Below are 16357 nucleotides of genomic sequence, written 5' to 3'. Positions count from 1 at the left end.
TAACCAACAATACAATAAAGCTAATCATAAGTTACATATCTAACCACCAATACAGTAAAGTTAATCATAAGTTATGCATCACATTGAGATTAGGTAAACACATAACCATGAACGATAATAAAGAACAGACATACATTGTTTCCCAAACAACAAGAGGTATTCTTGGCATTCTTCAATTTTCAAAAAATCTCTAACCAAACTTCATAAAGCAGAAGATACTACCAATGAAAACAATGCGCACAACCTGTAATAAACAATATGATCAACCACAAAAAACTTCAAAAAATGCATCACAATGAAGCAAAATCATTTAGAGCCTCAACTTTTATGTCGCCAACATCAAATGCATAGTAAATACCTTCGTTAGAAATTAATTTTTTAAGAAAAGTAAGATTTCTTCGGATATACGCTGGCGCCCCACCAACTAATTATTAAATAAATTCTTACCTTTTCATATACTAAAATCAAATCAAAATGTTTATTGAATTAGGTAGAAGTACTCGTAGTACTCAAAAGATTCCCAATTCTCAAACTAATTGATGTATCAATAAATTCTTGACAATTTATAAATTTCAATGCATGACTATATTCCATTCAAAAATTATATCAACATACTAAATTCAAAAAAAAAATTGGTATTGTCTCAATATTATCTTTATTATGATATTGATACCCGTGTACACAGGTTTTGAATTTAATTTTTTTTATTTTTTTTATTTTATAATTTAATAGATCTTGTAAACAATGTGAAAATGTCCAAATATATAATTATTATATTTTATGAAAATGTAAAAGATTATTTATACTATATTTTAAGGAAATGTAAAAAATTATTTATCTATTTTATGAAATTAACTTTAATTAATACAACTTTTTACTTGCTAGCATTTTTGGAGCTCCCATTTCAACTTAATACAACTTTTTACACTTGAGCCTTGAGCAGTTGCCCCTTAGGCCAACCCTTGGGATCGAGCCTCTTAACAACTTAACAATACCTACTCATCTGCTTTATTAGTACTCCATGTTTCTAGTTCGTTACCCGGTCTTATTAATTTATAGATTTTGGGATTTCAATCCAGTTTAATTCGAACTCGGAAATTTCGGGTTTGATCGTATTAAACCGGTTATTAATATATACTTTTTGTCTTTAACTAAAACTATATAATGGCTTGCTGATTCCTTGTACGTAAAGTAAAAAACATGTTGTATGCAACTATACTCCATCTATGATCAGATTTTTAAATGCTTGTAGCATGAATGGTAACTTATTGATATATTATAGGTGTGCACCATTTTCAGTAATTGGCTTCACATATTCATTTTTCAATTTCTGCTGATTGTTATTAGATGCTTCAAGAACTAAAGGTGTTTATTCGGGTCATTAGGTCAATTTTGAGTCAGGTGTTTTGAATCGATTTAAAATTGAATCTTGTATACATATTGATTTTTACATTATTTTAATTCATTTTGAATTTGGGTTTAATCGGATTCGGATCTAAGGACGGGTAAATATCAAATCATCAAGTCTATTTTGAATACTTCTACTCAAAACATACTCTGATGTTGCAGCTGAGTGTTGATTGCTGGTTTACAAATTAATGTTTTCTTCATGGTATTCAAATGAAAGTAAATTCGAGATCAATGTTGTACCTAAGCTTTTAGATATTGCCAGAAATTTTGCTGGATTAACAGCTACAAAATCGGATCGGATTGGAATCAGATCAAATCAGATCAATTAGGTAAGGTCCCCGGTTTGCAATAATCATTGATTCCGGTTCTGGTCTGGTTTTTGACCGGTGCACACCTGTAAGATTATTATATATTCCTTGGTATTATAATTGTGCACACTCTGAAACAATTTTTTTCAAAGCACGCACATTGCACAACAAAGCATCTACTTGCAAAGCTAAGAATTACTTTTATTGCTCGCTTTTGATTAATGGTAGAACCTAATACACAGATAATTGACATTGTGAGCTCATTGTAAAATACAATAGTGTTAAAGAATATTATCGCAAATGTGAGAATCGAGTCTTGTCTCAGTTCAAACAAGTGTTACTTTCTCAGGCAACAAACCTAAGCTCAATTCTCTACTAGTCCCTCCCTTTTCTTAGCCTACTCTGTAATTTCGAAAAAAAATTATCAAATAGTATTAGATTTTACTCTGGAGTTTGCTAAACAATGAATGCCGTCCTTCAGCAACAATTTCTCCAGAAGCCTTCTTCATTATAACCACGGATGTTCCAGACACAGCTCCAATTTTGCCTAACAGTCTTGATGTAACCTCTAACTCATCCTGCCAATATTTAGGCAGAATATATTCAGACATATAAACAGGAATCATTGGACAGATATCAGCTGACTAATTAACAAGCTCCCAAGTAAACTATTAAAACATGAGGATCATCCTCCAAGTCATAGGTAAAAGAATTGCATTTAGTTTTATATATCAAGTAAACTATTAGATCATGAGAACATTAATCCAAAAATTTGGAATCAAGGCTGTGCCATTACTGTTGCTATAATTAGAAGTTTGAAGGGAAAAGGGGGTCTTTTGGCTTGTTGGTTAGACAAACAGCCCAAAAAAGTGTTTGTTAAATGGCTTTTAAAGCGGCTGAAAAGCTGACTTTTAAGCCAAAATGAAAAAACTGCTCCAGCTAGCTTTTTTTAGTTGCTTTTGGCTTGTTAGCCAACTTTTTCTCTAATGAATAGTCAACAACCAATACTCAAATTTATCAAACATCTCCACAAACAGCTAGCTTTTTTAGCTAGCGTAAAAGCAAAAAAAAAAAAAAAAAAAAAAAAAGCCAACATTTCCAATTGGTCAAACAAGCCAACTAAAGAAGCCTAACAGCCAACATCCAATTATCAAACACCCCATTTACTTACATCAAGCTCAGCAGTTGACAGATAGGAGATAGACATGGTGACAGACACGTTCATTGGTCGGCCAACTCCATAAATCAATGCATTACCAACTATGTCTATGAGATTGGCGATTGCACCAGTAGCTAGTTTTCCAGCTCTATCCTGCAACAAGTTTGTATTTAAATGAAAGAGTTAATGCCTGTAGAAGATCCTACATGTCATGAAAGAAAATCCAAACATATCATACATGAAGAAATTCTAAATCAAATCATGAAAGAACATCAAGTGTAGGTAAGCCTAAATCTGTTTTCCATGATAGACAAAAACCTTGTATCAAACCTCTTATAAACTTGAGTATGGTCACACGATATCTAAGACAGTGAAGCACGGAAAAACTGACATGATATAAAACGCAAATCAAAAGAGCAACAGTACTCACTACTCTAACGTCAATAAATAACTCTAGTCAGAGAAGGATTGGATATACACAACCTTACCCCTGTGATAACAAAGAGGTTGTGATAACAAAACTAGTCAGAAATTAATACCATATTGATCGAGAATGTGTACATGTTTCATGGAAGTCCCATATGTCCACCATTGTGAACCCACTTACAATTGAACAAGCAAAGGAAATCATGTATTAAAAAGATCCAAAAGAATACCCAATCCACAACAAATATATGTCATTATCTAAAAACCAGGCAATCTAACTTCTAAGATTAATTCCACATCAAATAGCCTGAAGCAGCCAGTCAAAAGTCAAAACCATCATCAACTTCCTATTGCCTCGAATATCATCATTATAACCAGATCATTAAACTATCTTCACCTCATCCTTACAATATATGTTTTGCTTGAATGAAGTATACCCTTGATTTAAACACGTAAACAACAAACCCTTTTTATTACCATAAACTTTGATTAAGCATACAGGTACAACTAAGAAAATGAAAAGAACCTTTATTTGCAACTGAGTAATAACCTTCATCTTAGTATAGATCAGTAAATCAATATCTACATTTAAAACACGATTGTTGACAAATTACAACAAAAGGTCAAGAGAAGCCTATTATTTTGAGATGGAAATGGTATGTTCAACGTTCATAAAACAAAGAAAATAATGGCTCATGACCGGAAATTCATAAAGTCATAGGAACATACAAAAACCCCCAGTTATAATCTACCAACATTCATACAACAAAAGCATCCCATTGGGTACCATGCTAAACAGATCTAAGGAAGTCCTTTATGTGCAGCTTAATCGTTAACAGGTCCTCATAATCGACTAGGAGATTTTGTCAAGAAATCAACTTAACGAAAAGCTTAAGCTGATAGTTGAGGCTTCGACATATCTTATATACTCGAATGGTTTTGGACATGTTTTAGTGTCCCAGTGTACTATTTCGTCATGTATGAGAAACCCACACTCCAAGTTCTTCCCCTATTCTTTTTTCCTTGCACCAAAACTAACTTTTGCGCTATTCATTATTTGAAGTATTAATCATATTGCAGCTACCATACGAGAAAATAACATAGTCATGTGAGATCTTGTTTTATTATATTTTCGCATATTTTCACAAGATCAAATTTGTATAATTTTTAGTTATATTCAAGATATAAACAATCGGACAAACACATTGAAATATGAAAAAATGTTTGGGTGCAAGTAAATAAGAACGGAGGAAGTATCTTACACGTAGGATCATAAGGAGTAATACATCTTTTATTTTATTCCAAAATTGTGCGATTAAACTAAAACCAAATTAATGTAAACTTGTGTTCCCTCTGTTTTCATTTGTTCTTCCAGTTCACTTTTTTGGTGGATCCCAATACAAATTTAAAAGTCAAATATTTTTAATAGTGAGTTTTTAAAAATTATAAATAGTTGATGATTAAGAAGTATATATTGAGACGAATCTATCAAAGATCCTTCATGAATATGCTTTTTCGTATAGATCGATGAGAAATCATTGTTAAAGTTTGTTAGGGTATTTACTGTATTATGTTTATTTATATTGGGCTTATGTAATTTTGGGCTTAGGTCTTAGGTTATATTATATATATATATATATATATATATATATATATATATATATATATATATATATATATATATATATATATATATATATATGCTTTCCCACATAATGAATATGACAAGGAAAATTGATCCCAACATGGTATCAGGCCAATAAATTTAGCTTTTTCATTTTTTTTTTCAACCCTAATTTTCTTCCACTACCACAAAGTTGCTGGAGGCCGCTTTCTTATGCGTCATTGATTTTCCATTGGTGGATGTATTAATTAGCCAAAATATTATGGGTGTATCTTCTTTCTGATAAAACTGAGGTTTATAAGATGTTTATTTCTTTTTTCCACATGATCGAGCGACAATTTGATGCAAAAGTTAAGATAGTGCGTAGTGATAATGGTACTAAATTCAATTGTATGCGTGATTATTTTGAGCAAAATGGCATCTTGTTTCAAACATCATGTGTTAATACGCCTAACAAAATGGGAGAGTTGAGTGTAAACATCGTCATATTTTAAATGTCGCCCGTGCTCTGCGTTTCCAAGCTAATTTGCCATTGCAATTTTGGGGTGATTGTGTTTTAGCCGCCAGTTATATTATTAATAAAACTCTCTCTTCCTTGTTGGGTTATAAAACCCCATATGAGTTTTTATTTGGCATGCCTCCTTTTGATACATTGCATGTCTTTGGATGCTTGTGTTATGCTTATGACCATCAGTCAAAACGGGATAAATTTATAAGTAGGAGTAGAAAATGTATCTTTGTTGGGTATCCGCAAGGCAAGGATGGAAACTTTATGGTCTTGAAACGCATGAATGTTTTGTTTCTAGAGATGTGAAGTTCTATGAAACTGAATTCCTCTTTGCTAATAATTCTCCTAGTTCTCCTCATACCCACGAAGTTGCCCATAATTTGGATTATCCTGGAGATGCTTTTATGTATGATCATTGTGGTTTTGATGGTGTCTCTAAAAGAGGTAGAATTAGTGAGCATTCTGCTCCTTCTCGTGAAAATTCTATAATTCATGTACTGAATCTGATGGCTCTTTGAGGAAAAGGTCGTGGCCACTACTACTGTTGTGGACAATCAAGAATAAAGGGAGGAAGTTGTGGCCACTCCCATTATTCTAGACAATGAAGAGGAAAAGGCAAGCGCATACGATATCCTTCTACAAAAGTGCGTGGTTTTGTTACTCATATCGTTCGCAAAGTTAGTCCGTCTTCTTCTCGTCACCTGCTTCCACTCAGATCTCAGGTATGCTCTATCCTATCGCAAACTTTGTTAGTTGTGATCGTTTTTCTGTGGGACATAAGAATTTTCTTGCAACATTTTCTACAGGTGTGGAACCTCGATCATTTAAAGAAGCTATGAAGGATCCAGGTTGGAGGGAAGCTGTGCGAAAAGAAATTCAAGATTTGGAGGACAATGGAACTTGGAGTGTGTGTACTCTTCCGCCTAGGAAGAAAGCTCTTGGTAGTCGGTGAGTGTATAAAATCAAATACAACGCAAATGGTAGTATTGAGTGGCTTAAGGCTCGTTTGGTTGTATTTGGAAATCATCAAGTTGAAGGTATTGATTATACGGATACTTTTGCTCCTGTTGCCAAGATGACTACTATTCGTACTTTCTTAGCTGTTGCCACCGCTAAAAATTGATTGCACTAGATTGATGTGCATAATGCCTTCTTGCATGGGGATTTATCAGAAGAAGTGTACAAGAAAATGCCTCCTGGATTCCTTGGATCTCAACCAAATAGGGTGTGTCGATTAAGGAAATCTCTTTATGGTTTAAAACAAGCTCCACGATGTTGGTTTGCAAAATTAGCTCAGTCTCTTTGCTAATATGGATTCAAACAATCATATTCAGATTACTCTCTCTTTAGATATCAACATGGAGTTACACAATTGAATATCCTTATTTATGTTGATGATCTGCTTATTTCTGGCAATGATTCCACTGCTCTTACTACTTTCAAAAAATATTTGAGCTCTTGTTTTCATATGAAAGATCTTGGTGTTTCTGAAATACTTTTTAGGTATCGAAGTTGCTAAAAGTTCAAAAGGAATTTGCTTGTGCCAAAGGAAATATACTCTTGATATTATTTTTGAAACTGGTAACCTTGGTGCAAAACCAGTTCATTTTCCGATGGAGCCGAATCATAGACTTGCTACTTCCACGAGTCCACTTCTCAAAAATGTTGAGCGGTATCGCCGTTTAGTTGGTCGTCTTATTTATTCGGCTTCCACTCGACCCGACTAGGCCTATTCTGTTCATGTATTGTCACAATTTATTCATGCTCCACGTCATGATCATTGGATGCGGCCATCCGAGTCATTCGATACCTCAAGGGCTACCCAGGCCAAGGTATTCTTCTTCGTTCTGATTGTGATCTGTCTCTTTCTGGTTGGTGTGATTCTGTTTCTTGGAAGACAAAAAAACAAGTCACAGTGTCTAGATCTTCAGCTGAAGCCGAGTATCGTTCTATTGTTGCAGTCACATGTGAGCTTAAGTGGTTGAAGGGTTTGCTTCTCAGTTTGGGGGTTCATCATCCAAAATCCATTAACTTGTATTGTGATAGTCAATCAGCATTAAATCTTGCTCAAAATCCGGTGTTTCATGAATGTACAAAGCATATCGAGATTGATTGTCATTTCATACGGGATGCTATTCAAGATGGTCTCATTAGCCCTTCTCATGTTCCTACCAACGCACAACTAGCAGACATTTTCACCAAGGCCTTAGGCCAAAGTCAGTTTACTTTTCTTTTCAGCAAGTTGGGCATTTGTGACCTTCATGCTCCAACTTATGGGGTGTTAGGGTATTTACGGTATTATGTTTATTTATTTTGGGCTTAGGTCTTAGGTTATATTGTATATATATCCTTTCCCACATAATGAATATGACAGGAAAAATTAATCCCAACAAAATTTGATACTAAATTTTATAAATTCTATTTAAGAAAAACATATAAAAACGATAGGAGTATTATGAAAAATCCATGTTCTGTGGCCTGTGTGGCTCGTATTTATAAGAAATCCAATAAGTTATCCCACTCAATTGCATCACAAACCCAAACCACATTGTAAAAATCTCAATAAAATTCCTCATAGGAGAAAAAGCTTCTAGCCTCTAGGTCTTCCCCTTCACATTTCAATGTCAGTATTATTATTATTATTATTATTATTATTATTATTATTATTATTATTATTATTATTATTATTATTATTATTTTATTATCAAGAGATAAAACAAAATCATCCAAGTTGGTCTAATAAGCACAATTTGATCCCATTTATTATTTGACCAACAAGAAATTCCAATTATCTAATAGCTCTAATTTCAATGCTAATATAATTAACAGAAATGACAAATTCTGTGAGTTAAACTAAGCACAAATTGTCATCTTTTTTTGGACTTATACTAATTCAAACAATTCAAATAGCTGCCTATAAAATAAAATACAAGAATCAAATAATTCAACTTTCTTCCAACTAAACAGGACATGAAGTCAAATGGATAAATCGAGAAGCTTACAATAAGACGAGGAGGGACTTTGAATGAGCAGAAAATCATCCCAGGTTCGACTCGGTCAACTCGGATGCCTCTGAGGGCAAAATCCTCGTAGAAACTCGGTCCTACTTGAAACTCGTGTGGGTTAACAGCGAGTTGCGAAACGATCTCAGACTCGTTATCGCGTAACTCTAGTAGCTGTTTTGCTTTATCCATAGTGATCCGTATCTTCAGTCGCGCAATTGCAGAATGCTCATTTCCCCCTTTCCCCTTTGTTATTCGACTTTCCCCAATTTAATTTGCCTTCTACTACACGTGCTAACAGCACTCTCATTAGATTTAAAAAAAATTTCCTCACGAATCTCTCTTTTATACTTTTTTTAATACTTTTTCTCTCATCTAAATCATGTTTTCATGTGAAAATTTTTGACATAAAATATATATTCCATTAATGACAAAATAAAAAGTATTTCTCACCACTTTTTAAATACTAATTTATGTAGAATTAGAAAAAAAAAATTTAAATTATTATTAAAATATAGTAAAATGAGTGTCTAATTATACCAGGTAAAATTTTATAACCAATAGTATATATTTTTTTAATATATGTATAAAGAATTAATTGTTACAGCCTTAATGTTTAGTGGTTTTGCGAATTACAGTCTTGATGTTTTTTTTGCGAATTATAGCCTCCATATTTCAATTTTGACCATTATTCAGGCCAGGTGACCGGTTCTATACAGAATGACCGGTTGGCAATCATTTTTACCTTTGAACTTTTATATTTCCATTGTATTAACTGATGTGGGTTAACATTTAACTCAAGCAAATGCCAACCTACCCACATTATTATTTTACAACCTCATATTTAATTCCCCACCCCCCCCCCCCACCCATTTACCCCTCTATGTTCTGTCACCATCAACATCAAGCTTTTCGAAAAAATCACACAGTGAGCATTCATCCGCCATTACTGAGCTTCACTAAAGGTAAGTTCTTCTTTCCTTCTTGTTTTATTAACTAAATTTTTCATTTTGGTGCTTGATTACGCTATAATGTCAACATTTAGGTTTATTTGGTTTGTAATTTCATAATTTTGAAGTTCTATTATACAATTAGAATATTTAGGGTTTCTGAAGATTTACACTATATATTCTTAAATTTCGCCTTTACAGATGACACTTTTTAATGATTCAGTTAAATTAAGGGTATTTTATAGGGGTAAGTTTGTTAAAGAAGGTGATAGTGTTAGTTATGTTAATGGGTCTGTGCACACTGGGATAGTTGCACCTATAGTTGATTATTGCTTCACCAATGTTTATGGAATTGTGAGAAGAACACTTGGATTGAAAATACCCTTTAAACTTTACTATAAAGAGAAAGGTAAAAGCCTCAAAGAGGAAAAGAGACTGATAAAAGATATATGAAACGAAATCTTTTTGTGCTTTAGGTACTTTGGATGTTGATACTTGTTTTATTACTTTTTATGTGGTGATGGAGGAAGGAAATGCAAAGCTACTGAGTCAACACCAGGCACTAAATCAAAAGGAAAAGGGGGAAAGCCACTGGAGGATGACCCCTTTTGTTGAAAAACCAAAAGCTAAGAGGCTTAAAAATCAAACTTCAACAGAGGTAAAAACATCATAGTATATGTATATGCAACAGTGACTAATTTAACGGATGCTGACATAATACTATGCATATGTAGGCTAGCACTAATTTGTTTCAAGCCTCTGCATCAAATTTCTCTCAAGCATCAATAGTTTTGAATGACCAAGACTATCTAGATAGCCCTGCACCTGTTTGTGTGTAGAGACTAATGTAGATGTTAAGTAGTTGCTTAGTATATGTATGTATCTAAGTAGGAATTATGTATGGTTTTTTGGATGGAACATTGGGATATATGTTTTTTTTATGTAATTTCTAACAGTAAGGCTTTATGTATTTTGCAACTGTCTATGAATCATGAATGATTCACGTGTTGTGTTGTTAATGATAAATTTACTAATTTGTATGTAAAACAGTGAGGATGGATGTACTGTTTTTGTATGTAACGATTTAGAAGAATCATGGATGGAAGAATTTGAAAGTATATGTAACACCCCGAGATTTCAATGACGTAATTATTTAATATTTTAATAGTTTTTAAAGATTTTACAATTATATTTAATTATTTCTGAATTAGTTTTAATAAATTTCTTGCATACATGAACTTAAATGTTAAATATATATATTAAGAGCGGAGTACGGTCGTAACAATTGTGTACAAATTGTCTATTGCTTGTAGCTTCTATATTACTTGTAAAGTTTTCCTTTGGGATTGTATAATTTCTTTTGTATGGAGCCATGTGACTCCTTGTATGATCCATAGTTCCGCTGCGTAGTTTTTGAATGTATAGTAGGGAGAATACTCCTTTGGTATCCGTCAGATCAATGCGTTAACACTGGAACCACGATCCTCGTTAGAGTTGATGATTTGTGAAGTCGACGATGATTCTTTCTGTCGTGGCGTATTCTTGAAGGCATTAAAGGCCTTAGATTATTTTAGTTATGTTATCCATTTATATATTCTTATCACATCCTCAGTTTTCAGCAGAGATGCTGCTGAAATTTCCACTTACTCACCTTTTCGATTAATCTTTAGCGTTTATTTTAATTATGTTCCCTTTTCTTTTTATGTAACACCCGAATTTCCTCCCTTCCTTCACGATTCTGGTTTCGTTTTAGGGGTTGGAAATTCAGGGGTGTTACAGGTGGTTACCAGAGCAAGTGGTTCCTACTTTGACGCTCGTATTCTAAAGTGTTTAAGGAATTGTTTGAAGTTAACGTTACGCGTGAGAGCTGGGGTAGATTTAGGATAGATATACGACTTATGTTTTGCGTTGTGGTGATTATTGCATATGCATAAGTAGAATAAGTTTAATAATTTGATATTAGAATCATAAGTGTAAGTTGCTCATACTTACGACTTCCTTATGAACATGGGTTTGTTTAACAGATGCTAGTTACGTTGTCTGCAACATTGAGTATTATTTAGTGTTAGTGAAGCTTTTGGTACAATCTACTAAATTTGTATAATAATGCTTAAATGTGATGTTAATTGAACCTTATTAGTATGAGAAGGTTAACACGTTACGTGATTGGGTACTTGAGAATCTATATATGAAAATTTTCATTTCTTACATGCGAATTCCGTCTTTTAACTGTTCATTTACGAAATTCTTTAAGATAAGCATAGTACTGTTTAAGGTTGATTATCATAGAGGTAGGAGTACACATGTAGGTAAGTTAGATCGTGAGTTAAATCTTTGACCCCACACTTTCTCATCTTTTTGGAATAGATGGGAAATAAACTTATATTCGTGTTGGATGATGCTAACAGGAAATGCCTCCTCTATCTAGCAAACGTTTGAGACAACGCTCTTCTAACAAGGCACTACGTGAGCTGGTTATGGAACTGGCTGAGGAAAGGAGGTCAAAGTCCAAGCCAACCGCAGAGACAGCTTCCTCTATGAGCTAGAGAATCCCTCAGAATAAACCTCCTACATACTCAGGGATTGGGGAACCTGCAACTTTGGAAAGTTGGTTACGAGAATTTGATAAACTGTTCAGCGTGGTGCAATGCTCGGAGCACTAGAGGGTAGACCAGACTGCATTCTACCTTCAAGAAGAGGCAGATTATTGGTGGTCGAATGCAAGAGATAGTGTGATGAGTGATCCCGATAATCTGCTAAGTTGGAAGGATTTCAAGACGATGATTCGAGAAAAGTTTTACCCACCGCATATCAGGAAGCAGAAGTCCAATGATTTTGCCAGGCTTGAGATGGGGGAGATGTCCGTGGATGAATACTATAAGAAATTCATGGAATATGTCAAATACTGCCCTGATGACTTCCCCACCGAAGAAAAGAAGATGCAAAAATTCGAATTGGGATTAGTGAATCAGGTGGAAGTTCACATTGATAGCAACAGATACACCACATTGGATGCGATGTATCAGAGAGCTGCTCAAGTCGGAAGCTTGCTTAAGATGGACAAGGGAAAAGGGCCCGAGACTAGTAGTGGGGCCGCCCCTAGTGGGGAAAAGAGGAAGGAGAATTTTCATCAACAAAACAGTTTTCACCACAGCAAGAGACATCAAAGCTTCAATGACCAACACCTCGGAAATGGGAGAAATGGCAAGCATCAGCTGGGAGGTGCCAATGATCAGAAGGTGATTAGGGATCGTCATGGCAGGGAGAGAGTCTTCTTTTGCTCTAAGTGTCCCAACAATCACCCAGGGAAAGACTGTAGTGGAAATTTGGTAGAGTGCAAATATTGTGGCAAGCTAGGACACCGAGAGTATGAGTGCTTCGCAAGGCATGGACATCCAGCTCAACAACATAATGGGCAACAAAGCTCCAGACCGGGGAATTTCAGAAATAACAAGGATGGGAGCGACCACAGTGGTAGGAAGCTGAACCACCAGAGGGATTGGAATGGAAACTGCACACCTCAAGGTAGCTTCAAGCCTGAAGGGCTTAATGGGAACAACACCCAGAATGGCAATGGAGGAGCCAGTACGACGGTAACTCATCCAACTACGGGAAGGTTGACAGCCATCAACAGCAAAGAGGCAGAGTTGGCGAGGGATATGGTGACAGGTACGTTCCTTGTGAATTCTGCACCTGTTAAAGTATTGTTTGATACCGGGGCATCTGATTCTTTTGTATGCACATCAAAGATCGAGAAGTTAGGATTAAAGAACCATGAATCCACCTCTAATGTCGTAGTGATTCCATCGGGGGAGTTATTCCAGTGTACTAGGTTATATAGAGGAGTTCCTTTAACTATATTAGAAGTTGTCTTCCCTAGTAACTTTTATGAGCTCGGTATGGACGACTTAGACATCATTCTTGGGATGGATTTGTTAGGTCTTTTCAAGGTAGAGATTGAGTGCGACAAACAAGAAGTGAGGCTTGTGGGACCTAAGGGAAAAAGGGTTAAGTATAACAAGGGCACTTCGAGGTTGCAGGCTAAAATGATATCTTCATTGAGAATGAAGAAATTGTTGAGGCAGGGATTACCTTGTTACTTGTGTTACGTTCGGAGAATAGAGGATAAGGTTGTGGCTCTTGAGACCGTTCCTATCGTAAACGAGTTTATGGACGTCTTCCTAGACGAAATACCGGGAATGCCACCTACTCGGGACTTTGAATTTACCATAGACTTAGTACCCACCTACTCGGGATTTTGAATTTACCATAGACTTAGTACCGGGGGCGGGACCCATATCCAAAGCGCCGTATAGGATGGCACCAGCAGAGATGGAAGAATTGAGAAAGCAAGTAGAAGAGTTGTTGGAAAAAGGGTACATACGACCGAGTGTTTCGCCCTGGGGGGCACCTGTGTTGTTTGTTCGCAAGAAGGATGGGAGTATGAGACTATGCATAGATTACCGTGAGTTGAACAAGGTTACTGTGAAAAACAAATACCCTCTACCGAGAATTGATGACCTGTTTGACCAGCTTAAGGGAGCCGAGATGTTTTCGAAGATTGACTTGAGGTCGGCTATCATCAATTGAGAATAGCGGAGAGAGATGTACCCAAGACGACCTTTAGGACTCGCTATGGGCATTTTGAGTTTACAGTGATGCCATTTATGCTGACAAATGCACCAGCAGCATTCATGTGTTGGATGAATCGGGTATTTAGTGCATGCCTCGATAAGTTCGTCGTGGTCTTCATTGATGATATCTTGGTGTATTCAAAGGATGAGGGAGAGCACGAGCAACATTTGAGGCAAGTATTACAGATACTTAGGGAGAATCAATTGTATGCCAAATTTTCTAAGTGTGAGTTTTGGCTTGAAAAAGTATCATTTCTGGGGCATTTTACATCCAAGGAGGGAGTTACCGTGGATCCAGCTAAGATTGAGGCGGTGAGGGATTGGCCTACACCGAAAAATGTGACCGAGATTCGAAGTTTTCTGGGTTTGGATGGTTACTATAGAAGATTTGTGAAGGATTTCTCGAAGATTGCCCGATCGATGACCAATTTGATGAAGATAAGATATTTGAGTGGACCGAGGAGTGTGAGGGAGCCTTCCAAACATTAAAGGCGAGATTAAATACTGCACCGGTTTTAACCCTTCCAGATAGCACGTTTGAATATCTTGTGTATAGTGATGCCTCGAAAAATGGGTTAGGGTGTGTGTTGATGCAAGATCGAAAGGTTATTGCTTATGCTTCAAGACAACTTAAACCGCATGAAGTCAATTATCCGACTCATGACCTAGAACTAGCAGCCATTGTTGGATCTCTTGAGTTTTGATGATGACTACAATTAAACAAATATGTTTTTAGAGATTGTGTGCAGGTCGATATCTGATTATAATTATGATCGTTGATAGTACCTATGGCTTAGTTCATGGAAATGTACGTGTCAAAAGGATCCGAAAGATGTTAGAAGAAGTATATCGCTTGGGATGTAAAATGGAGACAGCAGGTCTACTGTTCCTAAGTTGGATGTTCTAACAAAACTGGAAATTGGAGACAGCGCACTGTTCCTGAACTGGAGTCAGCCTACGTTAACTGGAAATTCTGGTTAATTATTTATAATTATTATTTTTAGTTAATGTATTAAATAAAGTTGATTTGTTGCATTTATTATTTATTATAGTTAATTGGCAAAAAGTTTTCTAAAAATTACTTTACGTATGAGTCTCTAAATAAAGATCCTTTATTTTAGGATCTATATTTAGTAAATATTGGATTTGCTAAAAATAGAAATAGTTGTTGTTGAATAGGTCTTAGCTATTATTTTTAACCGGTCTTTATCTTAGATAATAGGTTATCAAGTCTATTTTTATTAAGTATAACCGTTTCTATAAATAGCAAAAACGTTCCAGCAGTTAGTACTGGAACAGGAACTGCTGTTTGTGAAACTGCTGCTTAAAAGGAACAGAACCTATTTTTAGAAAATGGGAACAGCGGTTATTGTTATTTTAACCGTATGCTTGATTTAATCAAGTCTTGTGGAAATAACCGTCTGTGTGATTAATCCACATTACTCCCATGATCTTTTTGATAAGGGAATAATGGATTGGATTATTCCATTTTCTTAGAGGTTTTATTTTTTATTAATAGCAAGAGAATTCGGCTGTTCCAATGTACCCTAATAGATCAAACGCATGAACTTTGTTATTTTCATGTGATTATTTTTGGAAATCCACAAGAAATATTTTGTTTTGAAAATTGCCAATTAACTCATAATATTTTCTTGAGCAACTCATTGATTTTATTTTAGAGAATTTTTATCCTTTTTGTAAGGGTTTTTGAGAGAATTTGTAATTAGACTCGGGTGAGTCTAAGGGGGAATTAGATAGCTTTGAGTGAAGTTATTGAGGAGTTTAGCTTTTAGTGAAGCTAAGTTTGTTGCTTTGAGTAAAGCAATTTGAGAGAGAAGAGTTGGCCTAGTTGATTCGCTTCGAGTGAAGTAAGGTGTTTATTGTAATTGTAACTAATTGCCTTAAACATAGTTGAGTTTTTAGAAATCCCGAGGGGTCGTGGTTTTTCCTTCTGTTTAGGCCCAGGAGGTTTCCACGTAAAAATCGTTTGTCTCTTTTATTATTTTGCTCTAAGTTCAAGCTTTATTTATCTTAATTCAATTCCGCAAAAACAGGGCAAGAACACTTGAATTAGTAACAACAACAATTCACCCCCCCCCCTCTTGTTGCTGTTCCCGTTCCTAATTGAGTCTACAGCCATTGTCTTTGCTCTGAAGATTTGGAGACATTACTTGTATGGAGTGAAGTGCAAAATTTATACTGACCATTAAAGCTTGCAATACTTGTATACACAACAAAATTTGAACATGAGACAACGAAGGTGGCTAGAGTTGATTAACGACTATAACGTGGAGTTTAATTACCATGAGGGTAAAGCCAATGTGGTCGCTGATGCT

At 35.3% G+C, this 16357-nt stretch overlaps 1 protein-coding gene across 1 annotated transcript; it reads right to left on the bottom strand.

Annotated features, from left to right (window-relative positions):
* Positions 1-1895: 1895 nt before the first annotated feature.
* LOC130813315 (uncharacterized) lies at positions 1896-8840 on the bottom strand. The gene is made up of 3 exons (XM_057679125.1): positions 8438-8840; positions 2890-3030; positions 1896-2296 (listed from the first exon to the last, which is right to left on the bottom strand). Exons 1-3 carry the CDS (start codon positions 8627-8629, stop codon positions 2153-2155), a joined length of 477 nt encoding a protein of 158 aa, XP_057535108.1. The 5' UTR covers positions 8630-8840; the 3' UTR covers positions 1896-2152.
* Between the last annotated feature and the right edge of the window lie 7517 nt (positions 8841-16357).

Source organism: Amaranthus tricolor, chromosome 5, assembly GCF_026212465.1.
Source record: "Amaranthus tricolor cultivar Red isolate AtriRed21 chromosome 5, ASM2621246v1, whole genome shotgun sequence".
NCBI classification, from domain to species: domain Eukaryota; kingdom Viridiplantae; phylum Streptophyta; class Magnoliopsida; order Caryophyllales; family Amaranthaceae; genus Amaranthus; species Amaranthus tricolor.
This window is presented reverse-complemented; position numbering and strand designations above follow the sequence as displayed.